The sequence below is a fragment of the Homarus americanus genome, unplaced genomic scaffold, assembly GCF_018991925.1.
Source record: "Homarus americanus isolate GMGI-L3 unplaced genomic scaffold, GMGI_Hamer_2.0 scaffold57965, whole genome shotgun sequence".
In the NCBI taxonomy this organism is placed as follows: domain Eukaryota; kingdom Metazoa; phylum Arthropoda; class Malacostraca; order Decapoda; family Nephropidae; genus Homarus; species Homarus americanus.
The window spans coordinates 2,980,839-3,003,192 of record NW_024725031.1 but is presented as its reverse complement, the minus strand read 5'-3'; the positions used below and the strand labels follow the sequence as shown (position 1 = coordinate 3,003,192).

The following is a 22,354-nucleotide window of genomic DNA, read 5'->3' as shown; positions in this document are numbered from 1 at the left end:
CATTTAATTCATTTGTGTACTGAAAATAATAGACCTGTGTGCCTTGCTCTTTTAATGAAATTTTCTGAGGTATGATAAGTATTGGAAGGTAAGCAGGTCACGCTGATGGATGTACGGCAGACAATGTCATGTGTATCTCCGTGACAAACAACCAGGTGTCTTCACTTAGACTACTTTTCAGTTTATTACAATAGAAATCTATGACGACTTAAAACAACTGAACATCATTGGAAACAATGAGATGAAACTAAAAATCAACGTAACAATACAGTATTTGAGGCAAGCATCATAATAATTGAACAACCTCTAACTGTGGCCATGTGGGTGATGCTTGCACTACTTCATTGCTAAATATGACTCCTTTAGTGTAACACCAAATGTAGCTTGTTGATGTTGACCTTTTGGTCCAGGAGGAAGAACGATGGTTGTAAGTATGTAAAAATAGTTCAAATCAAAGGCGAGACAAAGAAAGTGAAAACTCCGTGATAGATGAAGGTACAGTACAGTATGTGAAACTAAACTAAAATGTTAAATTGTTGTTGAATGAAGAACTGAGGATTATAATATTTGGGTTAAGTATCAGAAGTGTGGTATTTCTGTAACACTTAAGGAATCTTTTGATACAGCAGCAGCAGCAGGACGGCCCACTGACCAAACCTTACCTACAGCGGCTGGCGAGGAAGGCCTCCTTCAGTAGCAGCGAGAGTGTCTTCACCCCCGGTAGGTTATTATTGTCTATCATAAATATATGTGTTGTGAACAGGAAACACATGTTACATGTTTAGGATTACCTGAAGATTAGACACCATAATGCTATCTGGGGGATAAATTTGGTTACGGTAGGTGAGGTTAAGTTTAGCTAGGTTAGGTTATGTTGGGATAGGTTAGGTTAATTGGGTGAGGTTAGGTTAGGATAGATTAGTGTTAGGGTGATTCAATACTTCTCTTAACAGTATGACAGTTATTGAAGTTATTAATAATGTTATTTTTTGTGTACTGTTTGTTGCAATGAATTTACCTGCCATGATTTAGTACAGATAAGAACACCAATTGAGGATGTGATCCAAGAATCGGTACATTTCAGTAGACAACAGCACAGTGAAGGCAACACCGTGTGTGTGTGGCTCCAATCACTTACTCCACACCCGTCGAGGACTCACCAACCCCCAGGACCACCTCTCCAAGTCCTGCGGGGATGTTTCTCCTGCCTCGCCCATCCCACAGGTCAATTCTTATTCCATTTCCTATGTCAATTATTGTACTATCTCAGTGAAATCTAATGGACAAACTTACAAATCTTCACACATATACGAAAAAAACTCCAGAACCCAGTCGATCTCAATACAACTTTCCTGAATGAAAATCAGCAAAGCTCTGCTATAAATTCTATATTATACTCCTATATAAAATATATATAGATATAAAGGTGAGCAAAATGAAGAAATCTATCTAATAGGTTGTGTGGTATACATGATCAAAGAAATATCTGTGCACATTGGGTACGATGACTTTCTGAATGATCAGTGCACCTACGGCGCAACGTAACTACCAACAGGAACCACGCTACACATTATTCACAATATTTATCTATTTTCTTCTGTTATGTGTATATAATAATACAGTACTTACTTTTAATAAGGGAGGAAATGTCACTAGCAAGCGATATGGCATTTTGCAATATCCATCACCTGTGGTGTCAGATTGTTTCGTGCTAAATGTGCCCTGATACTTTTTTGATGGTGTGTACATTAGGGCATGTTTTACTGAGTCACGGGAATTAGTCTCCAAACTTGCTTACCCTGACTGTCATCTGGTGCGGGTGTGCTGTTTTATCTCATTTGGGTTCGATACTTCTTCAGTTTGGGAGGGAGCGAACTTGTAATCCTGACTCTACATTAGAGTGTGGTACAGTTGCAGAAATGTGTTCCTACACCCCTGTGGTAACCCGTGTCTCCAAACGGCTAACCTATATGACCCATACTCCCTATAGCAAACCCATCTACCAATCACGTCATGTCCGTCATTATACACGACCAATACCCATTCATTCATAAAAGGTGATACTACTACTACTGCAACGTTGCTGTTGGAGAAACGGGTTACCACAGGGGATGAAGGAACACATTTCCGCAATGTACAGTCCCGGATATTTCCACGTTAGACTCTCACCCACAAATGTTAACCACGTGAATGTGAGACTAGGAAATTCGAAGCAACATGCAGACACTCATTTATCTGGTGACAATGTGTGTGTCGCGGAGGGAGGGGGAAGGTTGGGGGGTGGAGGTGTGGGCGTCACTGAGTTTTGTGCTGATGTAGTTGTCATGAGTCGTTTCAACATGTGGTCAATAAATGGTGATGGAAGAGAGTGAATAGGATTTAGGAATATGGGTATGCACTTGTATTAAAGATTAATATGAATGGACAATATTTAAATAACCACATGTTTGCAGATGACCTTCTCTTACTAAATGAATCGTGAGAAAAACGAAGGTAGATTACAGAATTGCTACTGAGAGTTTGCATGTGAAACAACCCTTCTTATTTGTGATAAAACAGGGGTGTAATGTCAGGAAAGGTTCTCACCAGAACATCCGCATTTATTGTCAATGTAAGACATATTTTTACATGCAGGTGCACACTGTAACCGGCCACCATGAGACTGCCTATAATCTCCCGAACTACGATATTTATGAATGTTAGTATAAGTCTTAGTTTTCAAATTTGAAGAGAGTTTGAACATGGCAAGCATTAGAGTGTAATGATAAGGGAAGATCGAAATTGCTAGTATTTGCCGTCAGCATAACTGTGACGTATCACTGTTATAATGAGACTAAGATTGGGATACAAATATTACTGGCAGATAAGTGGAGGGGCAGGTCAACTGTGTCGTCTTAGGGATGCACATATAATACAACATTATGTATTAGGATGTGAACAAATCCAACCATACAGGAACAGTGAGATCACTACTTTAAAGAAACAAGTTTGTTGGATGATTAATAATGGAAAAAAAATAAAGTAATTCTTGCAATGTATAAAAATCTGTTCTTTTAATTTAGTACAGTGTTCATGTCAATATTTCATTGCTGTAAAGATTATTCTTGTATTGTTATAACATTTATAACTTTTTGAAAGCCCCAGAAGGTGAGGGTGGGAGTAGTATACTACCCTGCCCTTTTGATGTAATAGTTTTTTTTATTGTCAATAAAGTATTTCAATTTCAAGACAGGGGGTGGACTGACAATGCTGATTGTAACAATTCGAAGTGGAAGTGGCTGTACCCAGAGGTGTCCTGGGACCGGTTCGGTCCGGTTCACCCGAACCGGTCGTTAAATTTGGATTGGATCGCCGAACTGTTTGTTGATTTTTAACAAATATTTACGTCAGAAGAAATTTATCTTGAAATTTGCAAACAAACCCTTATTTTCCTTTGTATTACCTTACTACATGTCACACAAATTAGAGCAAGTTTTTTTTTTTGTAAGAATCACTTAGACAATAACCTAATGCATTTTTTGTTCCGCAAGAACCTTACATTTTAAATACAATTACTGATGTATGGTATTATTATTTCCCGTATTTAGTTTCTATAGGAAAATTCCTCGGTATATACCAGAACTATTCGCTCATGAGGTCTACTTCATTCACCGCCAAGTTGGCCAACTCGTCCCCACCCACTGACTGCCTGACTGGTTCACCAAATACATATCATTGCCATCAAATCAAAATTTGAGATCAATCTTGTTTCACTAAAACATTACGAAATTAATCACTCGCGTATTTAAAATTATAGCAAATGGCAACTGCTCAGACAGCCCATAGACTGCACTATTAACAATTAATCGAATTTGTTACATTGTAAAGACCACACCTCAACCATCCATCTGATCTGAACACTACCAAGATCAGATAATTATGTCATGTGAGTATAAATAATTTCTGCCAAAATGTTACAAAATGCCGTTTGAATAAGCTTAAATGCGCAGGCTTAGGGGCTTCTCCGGACCCTGATGGAGGAGCTCCCAGACCCCCAGCTTCATGGCTCGCACCATTAGCGCTCGCTGATTTACACCACTATCTAAATCAGAAACGGTTGTTAAAAATTGGCGGCACACCCCTGGCTGTACCTGATCTTCCCCACTGAAGAAGGAATGAAATATTAGACGTATAGTAAAAGACTGATGCATGGATAAATATATAGATAAGAAAGACTTAGATCAATAAACAGGCAGATAGGTAGATAGATAGATAAAGATCAAATTAAACAGAAGATGTTTGCTACTGTCACTACTGTGTGATTCTCATATCTCTTTCAGAAGCCAATGCTTGAGGAGCTGGTCAGGTCCGAGCCCAGCCTGCCTAGGGGTCAACAACAATCACCGTCAGGGTTTGTTGGTCCTGTCTTAAGACGAGTTTCCCAGATGTTCCTTGGGTCATCTCCCTTCCTTTGGCCCACCCCAGAGACTAAGAGGAGGCTGGATATTAAGAAAACAGAAAGCAAGTTACCCTTAGAGAGTAAAGGAGCAAGCTGTAAGAGGCCAGTGACCAGAAGTGTAGCAGAAGGTGGGACCTCGTGGGGAGACAGAGCAATCCTCGGTGGTAGTAACTCACCCCGGAGAGCGGCATCTGTCTCATCGACATCATTCCAACCTTTTAAGTACGTTTTTTTCTCTGTTTATATATTTTTCAGTACATTGATTCCTGTATGTATTAATTTACACTTAAATCTTGGAACATACAATGTTCGGTTAAGCAACACAATTCGAACCTTAATTTTACCAATGACGTACTTACGAAACTTTACGACACATTCCTGGTCAAAATTTTCAGGAAAAATATTAAATTAGCAATGAAAAAGATACATTCCCTTCTTTTTCCGAAGTACAGTAGATGCGTCCCCTTCTAGTGGGGTATTTGTGTAAAGCTTGTGGGTTTTGTGGTAAAAGCCTCAACAATGGAACAGATCATGTTTAATATGTACTAAATGATTCCAGATATAGTACCAAGCTGAATATTTCATCTGAAGCCCATAGATGGGAAAAATCCAAGGTGGCCATAGCTGCGTCAGTATTCAGGTATCACATATGAGCATATGCCGAAGATATGAGACTAATAAATTTTCGCAATTTTACCAAAAACCCCATAATTCTTGAAAATTTTGTTATATATCTGCCCCACTATTCTTTTTAGCATTGGAAGGAATCTGTGTAACTTAAATGGTGAACTCGTTTTTATTTCTTCCCTCCTATAGCGGTTTTATAAATCAATATGGAAATGAGCTCCTGGTTATCACATAGTAGCGGTACCACACACACAGCATTTGCATACAGGGTTCACTGTATAGGTAAGGCAAAGCTTGGTGTTGGAATTTATAGAACCTTGAGAGATGAAGACTAGACTCAAAAGCCACGCGACAACTGCCTCATCCAGAACATAAGGTGGATTCGATCAGTTGGTAAAACTGACTTGTGTCTAGCAAGCAAACTGAACACTGTCTGGGTGAGGGAGTCAAATTAAAGGGTACCTCTTCGAAAGGATGATTTCACCCGTTTCTCATTTATAAGCCATAATCCATTTCATCATTATACCATACCGTCCTTCTTCAGTTTATCATCAGGCTCTCCTGATCTTGCTTAATTTTTCCATTTATTTCCTTTTCTCCAGTATTCGTTACCAATATATTTCGTTCTTTTTCAGTCAAGATATCCCGCTTTCTCAATTATTACCCTACCGTTACATTTAAGCTTTTTCATTCACGGCCTTTTCTTTCAATCCAACTTTAAACTTCTAATCTTATCCATTATTCCATATCTACCGTCCTCATTTTTTAACATTATTTATTTCTCAGATATACTCGCCTGCAGAATGACAACAATGGTAAATGGTCTTCGCTAACTGCCTGCCTCAACTCCCAGTGCCCCAGCGAAACCCTTCATACCCCAGAAGTCATCAGTTCCCGTAAGTTCCCACCATAGTAGCCAAAAGGACATCAATGCCCACAATAATAGCCAAGAGGACATCACTGCCCACCATAGTAGCCAAGAGGACATCACTGCCCACATTAATAGCCAAGAGGACATCACTGCCCACAATAATAGCCAAAAGGACATCACTACCCACAATAATAACCAAGAGGACATCACTACCCACAATAATAACCAAGAGGACATCACTACCCACAATAATAGCCAAGAGGACATCACTACCCACAATAATAACCAAGAGGACATCACTACCCACAATAATAGCCTATCACTACCCACAATAATAACCTATCACTACCCACAATAATAACCAAGAGGACATCACTACCCTATCAGTTCACATAATCAGTACTTCTCATCACTAAACACAGTCAACATTTTCCATCGCCACACACACTTCCCATCGCCACACACACTTCCCATCGCCACACACACTTCCCATCACTACACACACTTCCCATCACTACACACACACACTTCCCATCACCACACACACTTCCCATCACCACACACACTTCCCATCACCACACACACTTCCCATCACTACACACACTTCCCATCACTAAACACACTTCCCATCACTACACACACACACACACACTTCCCATCACTACACACACACACACTTCCCATCACTCACACACACACACACACACACACTTCCCATCACTACACACACATCGCATCACTAAACACAGTCAACATGTTCCATCGCCACACACGTCCTATCACTACACACACACTTCCCATCACTACACACACACACTTCCATCACTACACACACACATCACACATCAACATGTTCCATCGCCACACGTCCATCACACACACACACACTTCCCATCACTCACACACACACACACACACACTTCCCATCACTACACACACACACACACTTCCCATCACTACACACACACACACACACACACACACTTCCCATCACTACACACACACACACACTTCCCATCACTACACACACACACTTCCCATCACTACACATTTTCCAGCTGTTAAAGATAACACACTTTAAACTTTTCCAAATTAAATCTGAATCTACCTAAATTAATTCCAAGCCTTCCAGAGATCAATTCCAAACCCCCAAATCAACTCCCAGACCACACCAGAAGACTTGTCTTAACCCACAAGCAGACGTACGACATGCAAATTATAAAACAAAAAAAGATATAGTGTGCCATAAACAAAAGACAAGGTTCATTTATTTTTCAATATTATGTTATATTTAGTATACCAAAAACTATTTTAATAAAAGCTTATCAACTGAATTAGGAATATTTTCTATCCTAACAGTAACATTCTTCAGAAGATCGATACACCCACATGAGAGGGATCATGCCACCGCTCAACTTTTAAATCACACCTAATCTAGTAGTGTCGATCACGGTCACTGTAGAAGGGTGTCGGGCAGGACAACTCTGTAAGCGTGACTTGATAAACCATTTACGGTAGGTTTGAGAGGTCAGCCAGGATTGCTATTGTCGCAACCAGGCATCCACACGTGATTTTTTTCACGGGGATAACAACCTAGGTTAGCACACTTAGTCTCGTGTCACTGACGGTCCACAGGACGGGGAGGCGGTGGAGGACTCTGTGAGGTATCCCATTCCCTTCAGGAGGGAGAGGGTGGGACGACGTCTAACTAACCCATGACCTAGGGGATACTACAAAAAATGTGGTTTTGGGTCGTGAGGCGATGAACAGTACAACACTGTCTCGATGCCCCCCCCCCCCTGTAGACTGGCTAACATACTACTTATGGAAAAAAAAAAACGTCGTAGTCAAGCCTCGCAGAATACGTTTGGATTGTTCAAACATCCACGAAAAGACATATTTACAACAGGAATAGTATCTTAGTAGAGCAAAACAAGGAGATTTAACATTACGTCCATGAGGAAAGGAAACAACTTAGGTAATTCAATAAAAGATTCTTCTCACAACTTGTAATAGAAGCCCTATACACAGCACCAATAGTATATTTTTCCTTTTCATGATATCGCACCATACTGTTTTATCATACAAATGATCATTCAAGAAATTTACATTGTCTACAAGAGAAATAAGAGAATTCCTCACTAATATAACCACACCTCTACCAGGTTCATTCTGCACACCATCGAATTTGCTATTTAACTTTCACAAAAAAAAACAAAAACTGAAGACTTTTATGTTTACCAGTAAATTAAATTTTAAAAACTAAATTAATTAATTGCATTATTAGAGCTTACTAGCCTATTATATCACTTATGCACTGGACTGGTATTTATTTATTTCCCTTTATTATCTATATTTTATAATATTTCTGGTTTCACTGCATTTTCATTTCCAACAACTCAATTAATTAATTTAATTATTATACATCCATATGCATGGAAGTCGAATATTATTATTATTATAATGCTGTCTTCGCCACTCACCAGCTCTGCTCACCACGGAATCTCAGAGCGTTCTGCCGGGAGTGCCGTACGATATGTTGGGCAAACACTTCATTTTCACCTAGACTTCACTTTTAACTGCTACACCGCCACTGCAGTAATAGGTATGGATTAACTCTTGAATTGGGTGCAAGTAATCTTGGGTACGACTATTTCGTGAGTTGGGAACGAGTTAACTTTTCTGGGTCCGATTTATCTTGGGTACGAGATGACCCTAACCCGACATGGATGAGGAGATTTAACATGGGATCAGAGGTGCATCTCAAGCCTTTGGCAGACTCCGTACCCGTGTCTCAGCTGGAGGGAGCTGAAATTATCTACAATGTTGCACGTGTATTGAGCAGTGGTAGCGAGACATGTCACATATGATACAGGTGACTATACGGGACCTCAGCTACCCAGAGAGATCAGAACGCCTGCAGCTGCCTAGCTTATACTACAAACGGGGAAGGAGCGACCTAATCCAAGTGTATAACACACCTAAAGCTGGCGAACGCCCGCCCCACAAGGGGTCACAGCTCAAGGTTAAAGAAGCTACAGGTCCAGAAATCAGTGAGGGCAAACCTTTTCGGAGTGAGAATTATGAACTCTGGTAACAATCTTCCAGAGTGTTGCGGCAGGACCGAGTGTCAGCTCTTTCAAGGCTAGATTTGACCATCACTGGAGCAAGTTCCGATATATTCAGTAGTCAGTTCATGACCAGTACTTGACATGAGGTAACATGACCGACCACCCAAACGGTTAACGATCCAGTAAAATATAGCCGCGTTCGAAAGGAAATATTCTGTCATGTTATCGAAATTAAATAAGAGTTATGAACGATATTTAACAATATTATAGATATCATATATTTTTAAAAATTAAAAGATACAGAAAGTAAACGTTTATAAATCTTCTGCGTATAAACATTTATATTAGTGATCCCTTAAAGCTTCTGCGTCACGTGAGAGCTGAACGATGATTGGCTGGCGGCTTGGCGGCTCGACCAATCAAAAGCTAGAACACATCCAACTTTATGTTTACATTTTGATCTCGTCAATAATGGCAATTTTCGTCATTATTCCGTAAGTCTTCCATTTTCTTCCATTTCTGTGGTTAAAATATGAAAAATCACGTAATTTTACCTCAGTAGACCCTAAAATAACGTACAATTATACCCTAAAATCTATAAAATAAGGTCCACTCATGTCCTATAGGATCTGGCACCAACGATTTCTTGAGAATAATATCGTCTTTTTCTTAATTATTTGCTAAGTTCTTCATTTTTGTCACATGTTAAGGCACTATATGGAAAAACCATGTAAGTATTACCCCGTAAATCAATTAAAATAAGGTAAAATTATCGTTTCGGTCATCCAGCGATTTTTACCTAGGATTTAAGTTTTGGAATCAGTACAGTAGTTTAGACAATTGTAAGACTTCTTCTATGGTATTTCTTCCACTCATGACTACTTTAAGAGAAAATCACAAAAAAAGGAAATTCTAACCCAACAAAACCTAACCTAACCTAGTTAAAATTATCGCTTCGGTTATCCAGCAATTTATAGTATTTTAAGTTTTGGATTCAGTAGTGCTTACCTTAATTAGACTAAGAAGACTCGGAGTATAATAACATTTCCTTTAATAACTCTTCTTAAAGGCAGCCAACCAACCAACAGAAGCATTGAACGATGGTGTAGAGTTAACGCGTTTCTTCTGTGGTACGGTTTTTTCTTTCCACCCACTTGTGAAGGTAATGTTCTGTGATAACAAGCAGTAGGTTTCGTTTTGAAGTATATGCAAACGTCCTGCTACTAGAAAATCTTGAGAATACATTCACAAAAGCAGTTAAGGCTTCCTTGTTCTTCTTAAGGGAACGTATGGTTGATTCAGGGCAGTTGAACCTACGTATGATGTCACAGGTACGAGCACCACTTTTGGTCATTTCCAGCATCTCTCGTTTCATTAGGGGTGTACTGTATATCCTCTTCTTGACCCCCTTACGGTAGTCACACTTGGCTTGGGGTTTTCCTTGTTGACCTTCTCTATGGCCATCATTACCACCAGAACCGCTCCCGACATTTACATTACACACTTTACTCATCGTTAATACACAAGAATCCTTAATACACAAGAATCGTTAATGCACAAGAATTGTTAATACACAAGAATCTCTGAGGCACAAGAATCGTGAATACAAAGAATCTTTAATAGTTAAAGAAGAATCTCGCAAAACGTAAGCACAATGGGTTATATAATCGAAGGTCACTGCTTCGCTTGCTCATTCAAACTAACTGCTGTTGCGCCGTAAACAAAAACACTCGGCGGGTCGATGGATAACAAAAGACCGTGACAGTGCGTGCTTTCCACTCGACAATGACTTGCGAAACTGGTAATGAAAATCACTATTCTTGAGAGGCTGGAAATTTTAAGTGACGTGAAACATATGAATCGCGAATCTAAAACTCGCTAAACTTGAGATTCTATTGTATTGCTTTCTTCAATAATTAGCCAAAAATTGAATATTTTAAGCTTTTCTAGTTAAGTTACTGCTAGTCTCTCTATTGTATAAGGCTTTCAATAATTTGTTAAAATGGAATAAGATTTGAAAATACTTCAAACTTGGTACAATGCTTCCTTATGTAAGTTAATAATAAGGTTACTACTGATTGTACTTTACCTACCTTATGTCTTCGTTTCTTGGTTCTGTAAATGTGGTTTTGAAGACTTATAACTGCTTTTATCTTCAGTCATATAAATTTCAAAGTCCAGAGTTACAAATTTGGCTAATTTGGCTTTAGCTACTTTTATTTAAATGTACTTAAAACTGGAATATTGATACGTAGTTACATAATGAGTTATATCAGAAGCAGAAATTCATACCAAGTCATAAATACTGTAGAAGTTTTGGAACTACAGTAAACCCTCGATAACTCGGCACATACGGGGCTCTGGCCTTGCCGAGTTATCACAAATTCCGTCTTATTGAGGCACTTCTGCCCCCCCCCTTCCCCCCTACAAAAATGCAACAATAAAAAATTATCGACCTATGTATGTGTACAATTACGAAATGTAAAAATGTAACACAAACAAGCACTGCAGGCGAAGAATGAAGCATCATAGTAAGAGACACAGTTGCTTGGTATGTGACACAGAGCCATGGTAGGTGACACAGAGCTATGGTAGGTGATGCAGGTGGTCAGATATGCCGAGATTTTCCCAGATAATTTTACATGTCTCGGCATTTCCCGAGTTATACTAATACATTGCGAGATCACATCCATGCCGAGTTATCAGGAGTTTACTGTACCTGTAGTTTGTTCCTCAATATAGTGGGAAGAATTTTCTATTTTGTGTATTATTCATACCTGTGTGGCGTGGCACCACATGTGTAATTTTTCTTTTCAATTTCAAATTAAATTTGCTAAGGAAATAAAAAAAATACAAATGCTTTTCACTTTCTACAAAGGAGATTCCAGAGTCTTACTGCACACCCTGAGTCCCGAGCAGATGTATATTTTACATTCAGAATAAAATTAAGATTTCTGTTTCATCGGCCGATCTTATCTCATACATATACGAGTACGGTAATATCTCCATTAGTCGGAATCCCTCAAACCCGGAACTCTCTATTAGCCGGAATTGAATATTTCTCGGAAAATCGTTCCCAAAGCCTGTATTTTCCGGAAAATTTCGGCTTTGGGAACGATTTTCTGAGAGGTACATTTTCCGGAAAATCAAGAGAAAAATTTCCTGATACCCGGAAAATTTCGCGGATGGGGGATATTTTTCCTGTTTCAAGAGGTGATGTAATGGGCAATTTCTGGAACTTCCGAGAAAATTTTTCCGTTACCCGGAAATTTCCAGGGATGAGGGATATTTTTCTGGGTTCGAGAGATGATGTAATGGGTAATTTCTTGAACTTCAAAGAACATTTTTCCGTTACCTGGAAAATTTTGGAAAATTTCGGGGATGAGGGATTTTTTCCGGCTTTGAGAGAGTCGTCTCGTTACCCGGAAATCTCTTATTCCCGGAAGTGCTCTGCACCAATTGTTCCGGCTAACAGAGATATCACTACTGTAGTTAGCCATCATTAAGCTTGTTTCTTATGTTTAAATAATTTAAGTTTTCTATTAGTATCGGTATCGGTAAAGTATCAAAGTATCGGCATCGGTAAAGTATCTAAGAATCGGTATCTGCTTAAAAGTGAGTATACAGTGTACTGGTATATCTTTTTACCTATCTGTTTATCTATATATCTTTCTGTTTAACTAATTATCTATCTATCTAGTGTATATCTATCTATATATTTATCTATATATAATCCAGGGTTGTTGATTATTTTTTTAATTGAAAAAGATATTATTTCATTTAATTTTTTTTTTCAATCTGATTTGTAAAAAATTCTAAAAATTCCCCTGTTAACTGACTACTGTTTCCAGTCTTCTCCTACTATGTACTTGTTCATTGGAAACTAAGGAACCACCTTGGTACAGAAAAAGCAGCTAAACTTTTTTTTTTTTTTTTTATAGTATTTGAATGCAGACACTGGTCATGGTGACGAAGATGTTTAATTAAATCACAGCCAGTTGTTTGCAATATGTAATGTAGCAAAGACAAAGAAACGGTAGTGTTTGATTTCTATAAATATTAAATGTTATGTTGTATCCAATAGTGTTGTGATTTAGTTGGTTTTGGTTTATTTTTTATACTGTACAATGTATTTGCAACTGTGAAGTAAACCAAAACAAGTTATCAGTGCCTTTCTTACTTAACCACAACCCCTACATGTTTCAACAGTACTGTATACATGTAAGGTAAGCAAAGTGAAGTTGCATATCTTAAACTTGTATTTGTTGTTTCACATACAAAATAAATATTGTAATTTCTGTTGTGAGAACATGGACTGGTGAACATTATGAAAGTGAAAGTTTTTTTGCATTTAATTATGTAAGCTGCTGTGACATACTAGGCATAAGATAGTTTGTTTCTTTGGCTGGTTAGTTTATAACAATTGTTTAATTTTTACTTCATTCCTTTTACATTTTACATATAAAAACCAAACTGATTTAGATTGATGGTTTTTCTTTTTTTAACCTTTTGACTTAACTCATACAACCCAATATATATATATAGTGTATACAGTACTGTATATATATAATATCTACCATCCCTCATAGGCTAGGGTGGTGAGGGGAACCCCAGGCCAGAACCAACGATGGATGTTGATCTCAGCGGAGCGAGTGTGTCGGACAGCGAGGGTTGTGGTGGCAGTTCGTCATCAACTCATTCCAGCAGTCAAGCTGTTATGTCAAGTGGCAACAAGCTGAAGCGGTCGAGTAGTGCTCCGATGATTAACCAATTGGTGCCACAGGGAGCTGTATCCAACCCACCCTCGACTTCTGCCTCAAGGTGTGGTTAGGTTAGGATGATTTATGTCAAGTTAGGTTAAGTTTGGACTAGTTGGGTTGGGTTAGGTTAAGGGAGGTTAAGTTTATGGTAGGTTAGTGGATATAATCTATTAATCCCTTTTGTATGGGCTTCCCTTGAGCTGAATAAAATTGTCTGGCATTAGCCAAATAAAATATTAAAAGTGGCATCATCATAATGAAGGTTAAATTATAGTAGGTTAGGATGTCTTAAATTAGGCTATGTTATGGTTCAGTTTGGTTAAATCATATTAAGATAAGTTAATCAGGTCATGTTTAAGTTACATTAAGATATGTCAAGTTAGGTTAGGTTAAGCTAAATTTAGTTACTTAAAATTTAATACACAAGGAAATTGCAATATTCAGAGAAACATTGTATTTCCTAATAATAATAATAAAAATAATAATAACAATAATTCAGTTAAATCATCATACAAGTTTACATATACAGGTATAGTATATGGACAATGCAGTTATACACTTTAGCATGTATAGCTATAGATAATACAAGTACCTGTACTGTATATACAGTTCAGTATGTATATGGACAGTGTATACAGTATAGTTCAGCATGTACAGTATTTAGACAATGCAAGTATAGGGGGTCCCCGACTTACGAACGTGGCCATAGTTTTCTTAAAATAGTATATACCGTACCAGGAAATGTGAGGAATAAATAAAAATATTACCAGCAAAAAATATTGTGTTGTCAAATCAGTAAATAAAAGCCAAATGAAAGTTTAACACAGTCGCCATTTGCATACCCTCCCTGTTTCACCATAGTAATGAAGACCATCTGGGATGTCGATTCCTTAGCAAACCCCCCTTACCCCCCCCACACACTCTGTGACCGTTTTCCCCTCCCTCACTGAGCCAGTTAACTTGTGTGTAAAGAAATGTATATTCCCTAAATTTTGGGTTCGGGAACAAATTCCGGGGTTGAAAATCAGGATAATTTTCTGAAAATTCAACAAAAAAAATTGTAAAATCTGTAAATCACCCCAAACATTATGAAAGAATGCACCATGTTTAGCCACATCCTCCCATGGTTGGTGCGTGGGTGGGAAGACCAACTGCTTGGGTATCTCTGGATTTTTCTGCTCTTTGTCTGTTTATCATTACTGTGCAAATATAAATATTTCTTTAAATGTACAGTAAAACCTCGCTAAGGCGGACCCCGCAAGGCGGACCCCTCTTGAGCCGAACAAAATTATCTGGAAAAAAGAAAAAAGACATAATTTCTTGTAAGATGACTCACAAATATGGGCTGAATATGGAATTTCAAAGTGCTCATACTCAGAGTGACTGCAAGCCTCTTGCAGTGAGAGGCATGTCCAGCTTGATCTGTCTTCCATTTTGGGGGGTAAGTGTACAGTGCTTTGTGTGCATTACTTTCTTTTATTAATTTTTATTAAAAAACATGTATTTCTTTCAAAAAAAATGGATACAATGGTGTTGTTCTCGATTTTTGTTTAAAATGGAGGTCATTTTGGAAAAACTTGCCCTAAGCCGGACAACCTCTTATCCAGGACACCCCTCCCCCCAATTAGTCCGCCTTAGCGAGGTTTTACTGTACATACATTACTAAAAAAGTAAAATAATACTGTAATAAATCAATGTAATTCCGAGCTGACGTGACACGCCAAGACACTTAAACAGTACACACATTAACAGCACTACTAAACCATTGACTTATAAAATTTACTTTATAATTTATTTTTTTAAATTAATTGATACGTGATGGCTCGATTTGGCTATTTTTGTGCTTACACAACCGATCATTGAATAAACCAGGGCATATGGAGATGCATTATACACTAGTGATGTCACAAAGCTTTGAAACTGCAACCACAACTGATGAGCAACCTCATAATTTATAACAACTAGTACCCAAATGTACTAAGTTAATTACTGTACTCATTTTTTATGTCTAGTGCAAACTATGGGAAGTTTATACTCAAATTAATCGCTATCTTTCAAGAATTTCAGCAATGCAATTTGTATTCTGCTAAGTCAAGTCAGTGACATTTTATAAGCAAAAAACCTAAACTCCTTGTTTTTTATAATCCTGGAGTCCCTGACAACTTTGTATGCATTAATCTCCCCTCCTGGCTGTCAACACCCTACTTCCCCCTCCCCCTCTACCCAGCCAGCAGGGGAGGCACAACTGGCGGTGGGTGATAACAATTAATGGGAATGAAGGTTGTTTTTGGCTTAAAGTTTTCTCTTAAAAATGTAACAGACTTGACTTAGCAGAATATAACTTGCATTGCTGGATTCCTTGCAATATAGCAATTAATTTGAGTACAATATGAGTATAGTATATGTTTAGTCAAGCATGTACAGGGTATATAGACAATGCAGGTATACAGTTCAGCTTGTACAGACAGTTACTACTACTACTACCATTACAGAGAAGGAGCCTTGGGTGACATCCAGGGAACACAGCCTCGAGTTCGACGATTCAGTGCATCGTTTGGGCCCGTCTCGCCCCTGGTAATTATCGTAAATTGTTAGTAAGTTGCTAATTATCATAATTATTGATTATACATTAAACCCTCAAAAGTCCGGACAATTTTGGAGGAAAGGGGATCAGGACTTGCCAATTGTCTAGACTTTTGCTGCACTAAGCGGCCCCTCATTAGCCCCCCCCCCCCAATGACCCTTAAATTTGTATTTTAAGAGATGCAATCTGCACACACCCCAACACACCACCCACACACCCCAACACACCACCCACACACCCCAACACACCACACACACCCCACACACACACCCCAACACACCACCCACACACCCCAACACACCACCCACACACACCCACCAACACACACACCCCACACACCCCACACACACACCACCCACACACCCCACACACACACACACCCACACACCCCAACACCACCCACACACCCCAACACCACTCACACACCTTCCAACATTACACACACACACACACACACACACACACACACACACACACACACAATCACAATCTACCTTTGAAGCTAAGTAAATAAAAGCATTTTGTTAAAATTATTTATTTTTAAATCATAATAATAAGTATTTTGTCTCAATGAACCACTAAGTGGGTGTGCACCAGCAACGGTAGGCACAACCTATGTTGTCTCAACACACCGACCCCAATGAATTTTGAGGACGTTAGTTAACTTATAAAGTTAAATAATTTCTTTAAATATTGTGTTATCAAATGTTTAACAAGTGTTTCTAAAGTAAATAATTGTTAAAAGATATTATATAAAATGTTTTTGAGTGTCGTGTGCAATGTCATGGTCCCAATTTGACCTATTTCCATTATTTCTTATGGGATTAATTCCCCGCTTTAAATGGACTCGTTATCAGGGGCGTTTTTCTGGTCCCAATTAACCATGGATAACGAGGACCCCCTCTACTGTATAAATAGATAATAATATTAGTTATAATAATAATAATAATAATAATAATACTGGTACATATAAATAAATACATGTAGAGTGCGAGGACTATTGTATAACGGGGAGAAAGTGGTCGTCCATCTGTTTACCTCATAGTTGTCAGTTTAGTGTTGTTTTCACTGTCTACCCTTAATGCCACCTGAGACAGTTTTTGGCATTTAGCCAAGTCATTGTTAACAATTAGTCAATTTAAATAATATCTTAACTCTATATGTACCAGTATTTCTCCAGATTTTTTTTATATATTTAGCAACTTTGTAGCAACTCTAGGGATGAATCTAGTGACATTCACGAACAAGTGCTGGCAACACTGACCGAGCTGCTGCAGGCCAACCAGCCATTCTCAGGCTTCTGCCTTGTTTACATTTTTACACCACATTCATATAAACATTACAAAATCCTGGTGCTCTAGTAATGTTTGTTTGTAAGAAACCGTAGTTAACACTGAATGGTGTTGGTATGTGTAGGAACTCCCATAATATGACAATTGTAAACACTGAGCTTAGGCTGAGTTCAGTAACAGTTACTTTCTGGAAAAGTGCTGCAGTTCAGTAAAACTTTATGAGTGCTGGAAATTAAGTGACTGAGACCTACCAGTAAGGTAAATTAAAGATCTGATGCTAGTGGTGGAGCATACGTAGAGGTTAACATTTTATACTCGTTGTATAAGACGCCCCCTTGTCATTGGAGCTTCAAAGGTCGACTTATAGGCCGCAATATATGGTATATGCAATGCTACAATGACAGTTCATGAAAAATTATTTATTTTTAATAAAATATGTTAAACCTTATTTGTTATTGAAGTACAGTATATGCTGTATTGTCTTTAAATGGGGATACTGTACAGTGGTCTAATCAGATTTGATATAGGCCTAATGAGAGCTAAAAGGTACGAGATGACACTTGATGTGTAAACATGCTGGAGGTGGGGGAGGGTGAGACCGTCCATTGCCACGATTGCAAGTTTGTTTTTATATATTCATAATTATATAGTATTCTTGTATGATCAGCCTATTATGGTGTATGTTTCATCACACGTAATATAACACAAACTATTAAATAATAGAACAAATTACAATATATAATTTAACTTAAAAAAAAAAGACAATCTGAATCAGAGGGTAATCTCTTCTCTGTCGTTAGGGGTGGGTCTATTTGTTGCCGTGTTCGTGTTTGATGATATTTATTCATTATATTCTCATTTGATCCTCTAATGGTGTCTGTCTCATCATTAGTAATATAAATATTAAATAATAAATATAAGCCAGGTGTGTGTGTGCGTGTGACATGCATGACACAATACATGCTATTCTTCCACTCTCTTCCCAGGAGGATTACCGTCACCATTGTTTGAATTATTTTACCTAAAATCTTACCATTTTTCTGTGGATGAATGTGTGTTGAACTTATAGCTAACCAATCATGTGCAGCATTATGGGCGAACCAATTCTAAGAGTGAGGGAATAAACTGCTCTCTTATGGGTCTGTGATGTTGAACGTGAACTGTAAACACTGCATAACCCCTCGCCAAGCGACAATACTGTATACACTTAAACCGTTCGAGTGGAATCGCGTTACAGCCAACACGTGTTCGCGTTTTACAAATATCGTTCTTCTATTCATCAATCGCGTTGCAGACAATTTGCTTTGACAAAACACGCGTTATAGCAGAACTCACTGTATATGTAATTTATATACAGGTACTCATCGACTTACGACCCACTCGACTTATGACCACCTGGACAAACGACCGCCTCAGTCGTACCAAAATTTTGTCAAATTAAGTATTTTCGAGTCCCGACGTTAGTGATTGCGCTGTGTACTGACAAAATTTTCGTTTGTAATTCCCTTTAAAATGACTGGCAAGCTTAAAAGTGAGAGTTTTGTGGTGCTGAGAAGAAAAAGAGACACCCATTTTAGATTTTCTATGTATTATTTAATAATTTTCGACTTGGATTTGGGTCCCTAATCCCGTCATAAGTCGGGGACCGCCTGTATTGATTGAGGAAGACTCTTTCTCTCTCTCTCTCTCTCTCTCTCTCTCTCTCTCTCTCTCTCTCTCTCTCATTAAATATGTCCTGTGTATACGTCTGTCTGTCTTTGTCTCTCTTCCTGTTAACTTGGACCTTTAGAATGTGTTGGTTTTAATCTAATCATTCTCTGTCTCTCAATTAATAAACTGTCTCTTTTAGTCTCCAGGCACTTCAAAAGGCAGTGGGGCCTTACGTGTCTGTCAGCTTCGGGTCGAGGAAGGGATGGATGTGGTCAATCGTGAAGCAGCCCATGAACGGACCGTCCAGTCAACTCTACAGATCACTGATTGTTTATCGCAATCATGGGAGGACCTGACCTTAGTGAGTAACTGTTTTAAAGAGATTTTAGACTGGTTTAGATTTGTTAAAGAATTTTTAAGTTAGGGTAAGTTTAGGTAGCTTAGGTTAACTTTAGGTTAGGTTGGGTTAACTTCGATTAGTTTCGGTTAAGTTTAGTTAGATTAAGGTTAGGTTAAGGTTTTTAAGTTTAGTTAGGTGAAGTTATGGTTAGTTTAGGTTAGGTTAAATTCAGATAGGTTAGGTCAAGTTCAGATAGGTTTAGGTTAGGTTGCATTACATTAGGTTAATTAGAGTTAGGTTTGGTTTGGATAGCTTAGATTGCTTGAGGCTAGGTTAGGATAAGTTAAAATCAACTAAATTGCTTTAACTTCCACAGACGGAAGATGTTGGCCGATCTAAAGCACACATAGCCCCAGGAAGCACCTCAGCGAGTATATCCAGCCCAATTAACGTCTCAATTAATGTAAACACCAACACATCTGGCACGACGTCGACCATGACATCCATCCGACGGGACTTCACTGATCCTCTCCACTTAACGATTGTTCCAACGGTCCTTCCTCTGACTGGCTGCGGTGCATCACCAACTCGGGGTGTTGGTAGACAGTGTTTCTCACCTTCACTTCAACAGCATGTTCGAAATACGTCGTTTTGCCCATCCCCATCGCCGACAAAGAAGACATTCGCTACCCGTAGAAGTCTAAGCCCCATAGCTCTACGGCCGTCACCTCTAGGGGCTGGACTGAAACGGAAGTGGGATGTGGATGATCGATGCGAGCAGTTTCTTACGCCAAATAAGCGGGCGTCCACCTGCGCACCTGACCGATGCATTGGGGGACTCTTGATAACGCAGCCACATAGGTAAGGTGGAAAATTTTTTGTAATGATGATAATAAGATTAACCTAACCTAACCTAACCTAACACAATTTAATTTCTTTTTCCTACAAATATTAATTAAAGAATCTGATTTTTTTGGAGAATGTGTATTATTTCACTAAACACAATTTTAATATATAAAGACAGTGTTGGATGTTTTTCAGAGATTTTATTATAATTTCTGCATCTTGCATGTCTCTTTGCTCTGTTATTTTATAATTTTATTTATTCCACTACTAGAGTAACCTAATGTAATCTTACTTGTAGATGTGTGAAGTTTCATACAATAATAATATTAGTAATAATAATATTTCATTAAAATCATCATACAAGTTTACAGTTGGTTTGCTATGTATATAGACATTGTAGATATACTGTTCAGATGTATATAGTCAATGCATGTATACAGTTCAGCATGTATACAAATAATGCAGGTACCGGTACTGTATACACTTGAGCATGTGTATAGACAATGCTGGTATATAGTGTACAGTCACTCAAAAAAGTATCTGAAAATATTGTTCATGGAAATATGACACATAGGTTGTATGTTTTGGGGAAATGGCAGAAGACCAGGCAACAGTATCCAGACAGCAGGCGTTGGCAATGTTTGTTTTGACATCCATCGGACCCCACTTTTCAGATACTTTTTTGAGCGACTGTACGTAGACCATAGAGGTATGCAGTATACAGTTTTCTGTGTACCTTGACAATGCAGGTCTACAACAATAGCAAGGACTAAGAAGATTTGACCAAGGATAGCTGACAGAGCTGTCAGGTGCTATTTGTACTACAGTACTAACATGATAATGATGATGATAGCTGTAATAATGTTAAAGCTACTATAAAAAAAAATAATAATAATGCAGTAATAAGAGTAATGATAATGATTTTCAGTGTTGGGTCCCTAGACAGTTCGCCTACCCCAGGGGGACCAGGTTCGCTTGGAAGTGTGGGGACTCCCGAATCGGTATGCTCGTCTGAATCACCTGGACTGTCAACGCAAGCATATTCACCCATCGAGGCAGGTGTCCACACACCCGTACTCACGCCCGAAGCTCCACCACACCTGTTCAAACCCGTCTCACCAGCGCTGAGCACCGAACACACATCTGCGTTTGGCAACCAACAAGAAACTGATAGGTTTGTCAGGCAAAATCATTCATCATTTGATAACCGTGAACGAAATCGGTCTTTTGGTGATCCCGATCACTCCGAGGAGTTCCGATCTGGGGTTACCCAAGATCGGTTCATTTCCCGGAATCATAATGACCGATTTTCAGGGCAGGAACGGAGCGGACAATATCGGGACAACTGTAGCACCCGAAATCGATTTTTACCACAGAATGAAAATGAAAATTTTTCAAGCCAAAACCATGGGTCTAGGGGGATCAACCCAGCCCAGAGGGAGCATTACAGTCCTAGAGATGTCACATCATATGACGCCGAAGCCAAGAGCCTTGACACAAGTGACACTAGTAGTTCAAGTGATGCGATGGTGACGGATGATGTCCCATTGAATGACACTAAATCATTTCAAGAAATGGATTTGAGTGACTCCATAACCCAACCTCCTGTTGACATCTGACATCAGCTGTGACTGTCATGTGCTTGTCATGAACTGTCATATGCCAGGGTAATGTAAGGGCTGTGTCATACCAGTACAGGTATGTAACATAATATATCTAAAAATGTGAAAACCTGTTATGTCACATTGTATCTTACATGATCTGTGACTGTCATATACTTATCATGAACTGTCATATGCCAGGGTAATATGTAAGGACTGTGTCATGCCAGTATATATCCAATATCATAGAAGAAAACAATATCCTGTCATATGA

At 38.6% G+C, this 22,354-nt stretch overlaps 1 protein-coding gene and 1 long non-coding RNA gene across 3 annotated transcripts; both read left to right on the top strand.

The window, feature by feature from the left end:
• The first annotated feature begins 587 nt into the window (after positions 1–587).
• Positions 588–6,417, top strand: LOC121864716. Its single transcript, XR_006088643.1, has 4 exons — positions 588–720; positions 1,085–1,224; positions 4,320–4,660; positions 5,852–6,417. It is a non-coding gene; the product is annotated as an uncharacterized LOC121864716 (long non-coding RNA).
• Positions 6,418–9,394: 2,977 nt separating this feature from the next.
• On the top strand, positions 9,395–22,194 carry LOC121864639 (P2R1A-PPP2R2A-interacting phosphatase regulator 1-like). Of its 2 annotated transcripts, none has more exons than XM_042363750.1 (6): positions 9,395–9,501; positions 13,597–13,828; positions 16,260–16,341; positions 19,493–19,654; positions 20,010–20,494; positions 21,408–22,194. In XM_042363750.1, the coding sequence occupies exons 2-6, from the start codon at positions 13,635–13,637 to the stop codon at positions 22,096–22,098; spliced, it is 1,614 nt and encodes a 537-aa protein (XP_042219684.1). In that variant the 5' UTR covers positions 9,395–9,501; positions 13,597–13,634; the 3' UTR covers positions 22,099–22,194. The 2 variants fall into 2 exon arrangements, with proteins under 2 accessions (XP_042219684.1, XP_042219685.1); XM_042363751.1 differs by having other exon boundaries at positions 21,422–21,629.
• Positions 22,195–22,354: the final 160 nt, after the last annotated feature.

What these genes read in the sequence shown, in the direction of transcription:
- LOC121864639 (XM_042363750.1), top strand. Translation starts at nt 13,635, where the DNA reads ATGGATGTTGATCTCAGCGGAGCGAGTGTGTCGGACAGCGAGGGTTGT. An exon ending in CCCTCGACTTCTGCCTCAAG is followed by an intron (nt 13,829 to 16,259) that starts GTGTGGTTAGGT and finishes CTACCATTACAG; the next exon opens with AGAAGGAGCCTTGGGTGACA. An exon ending in CATGGGAGGACCTGACCTTA is followed by an intron (nt 19,655 to 20,009) that starts GTGAGTAACTGT and finishes TAACTTCCACAG; the next exon opens with ACGGAAGATGTTGGCCGATC.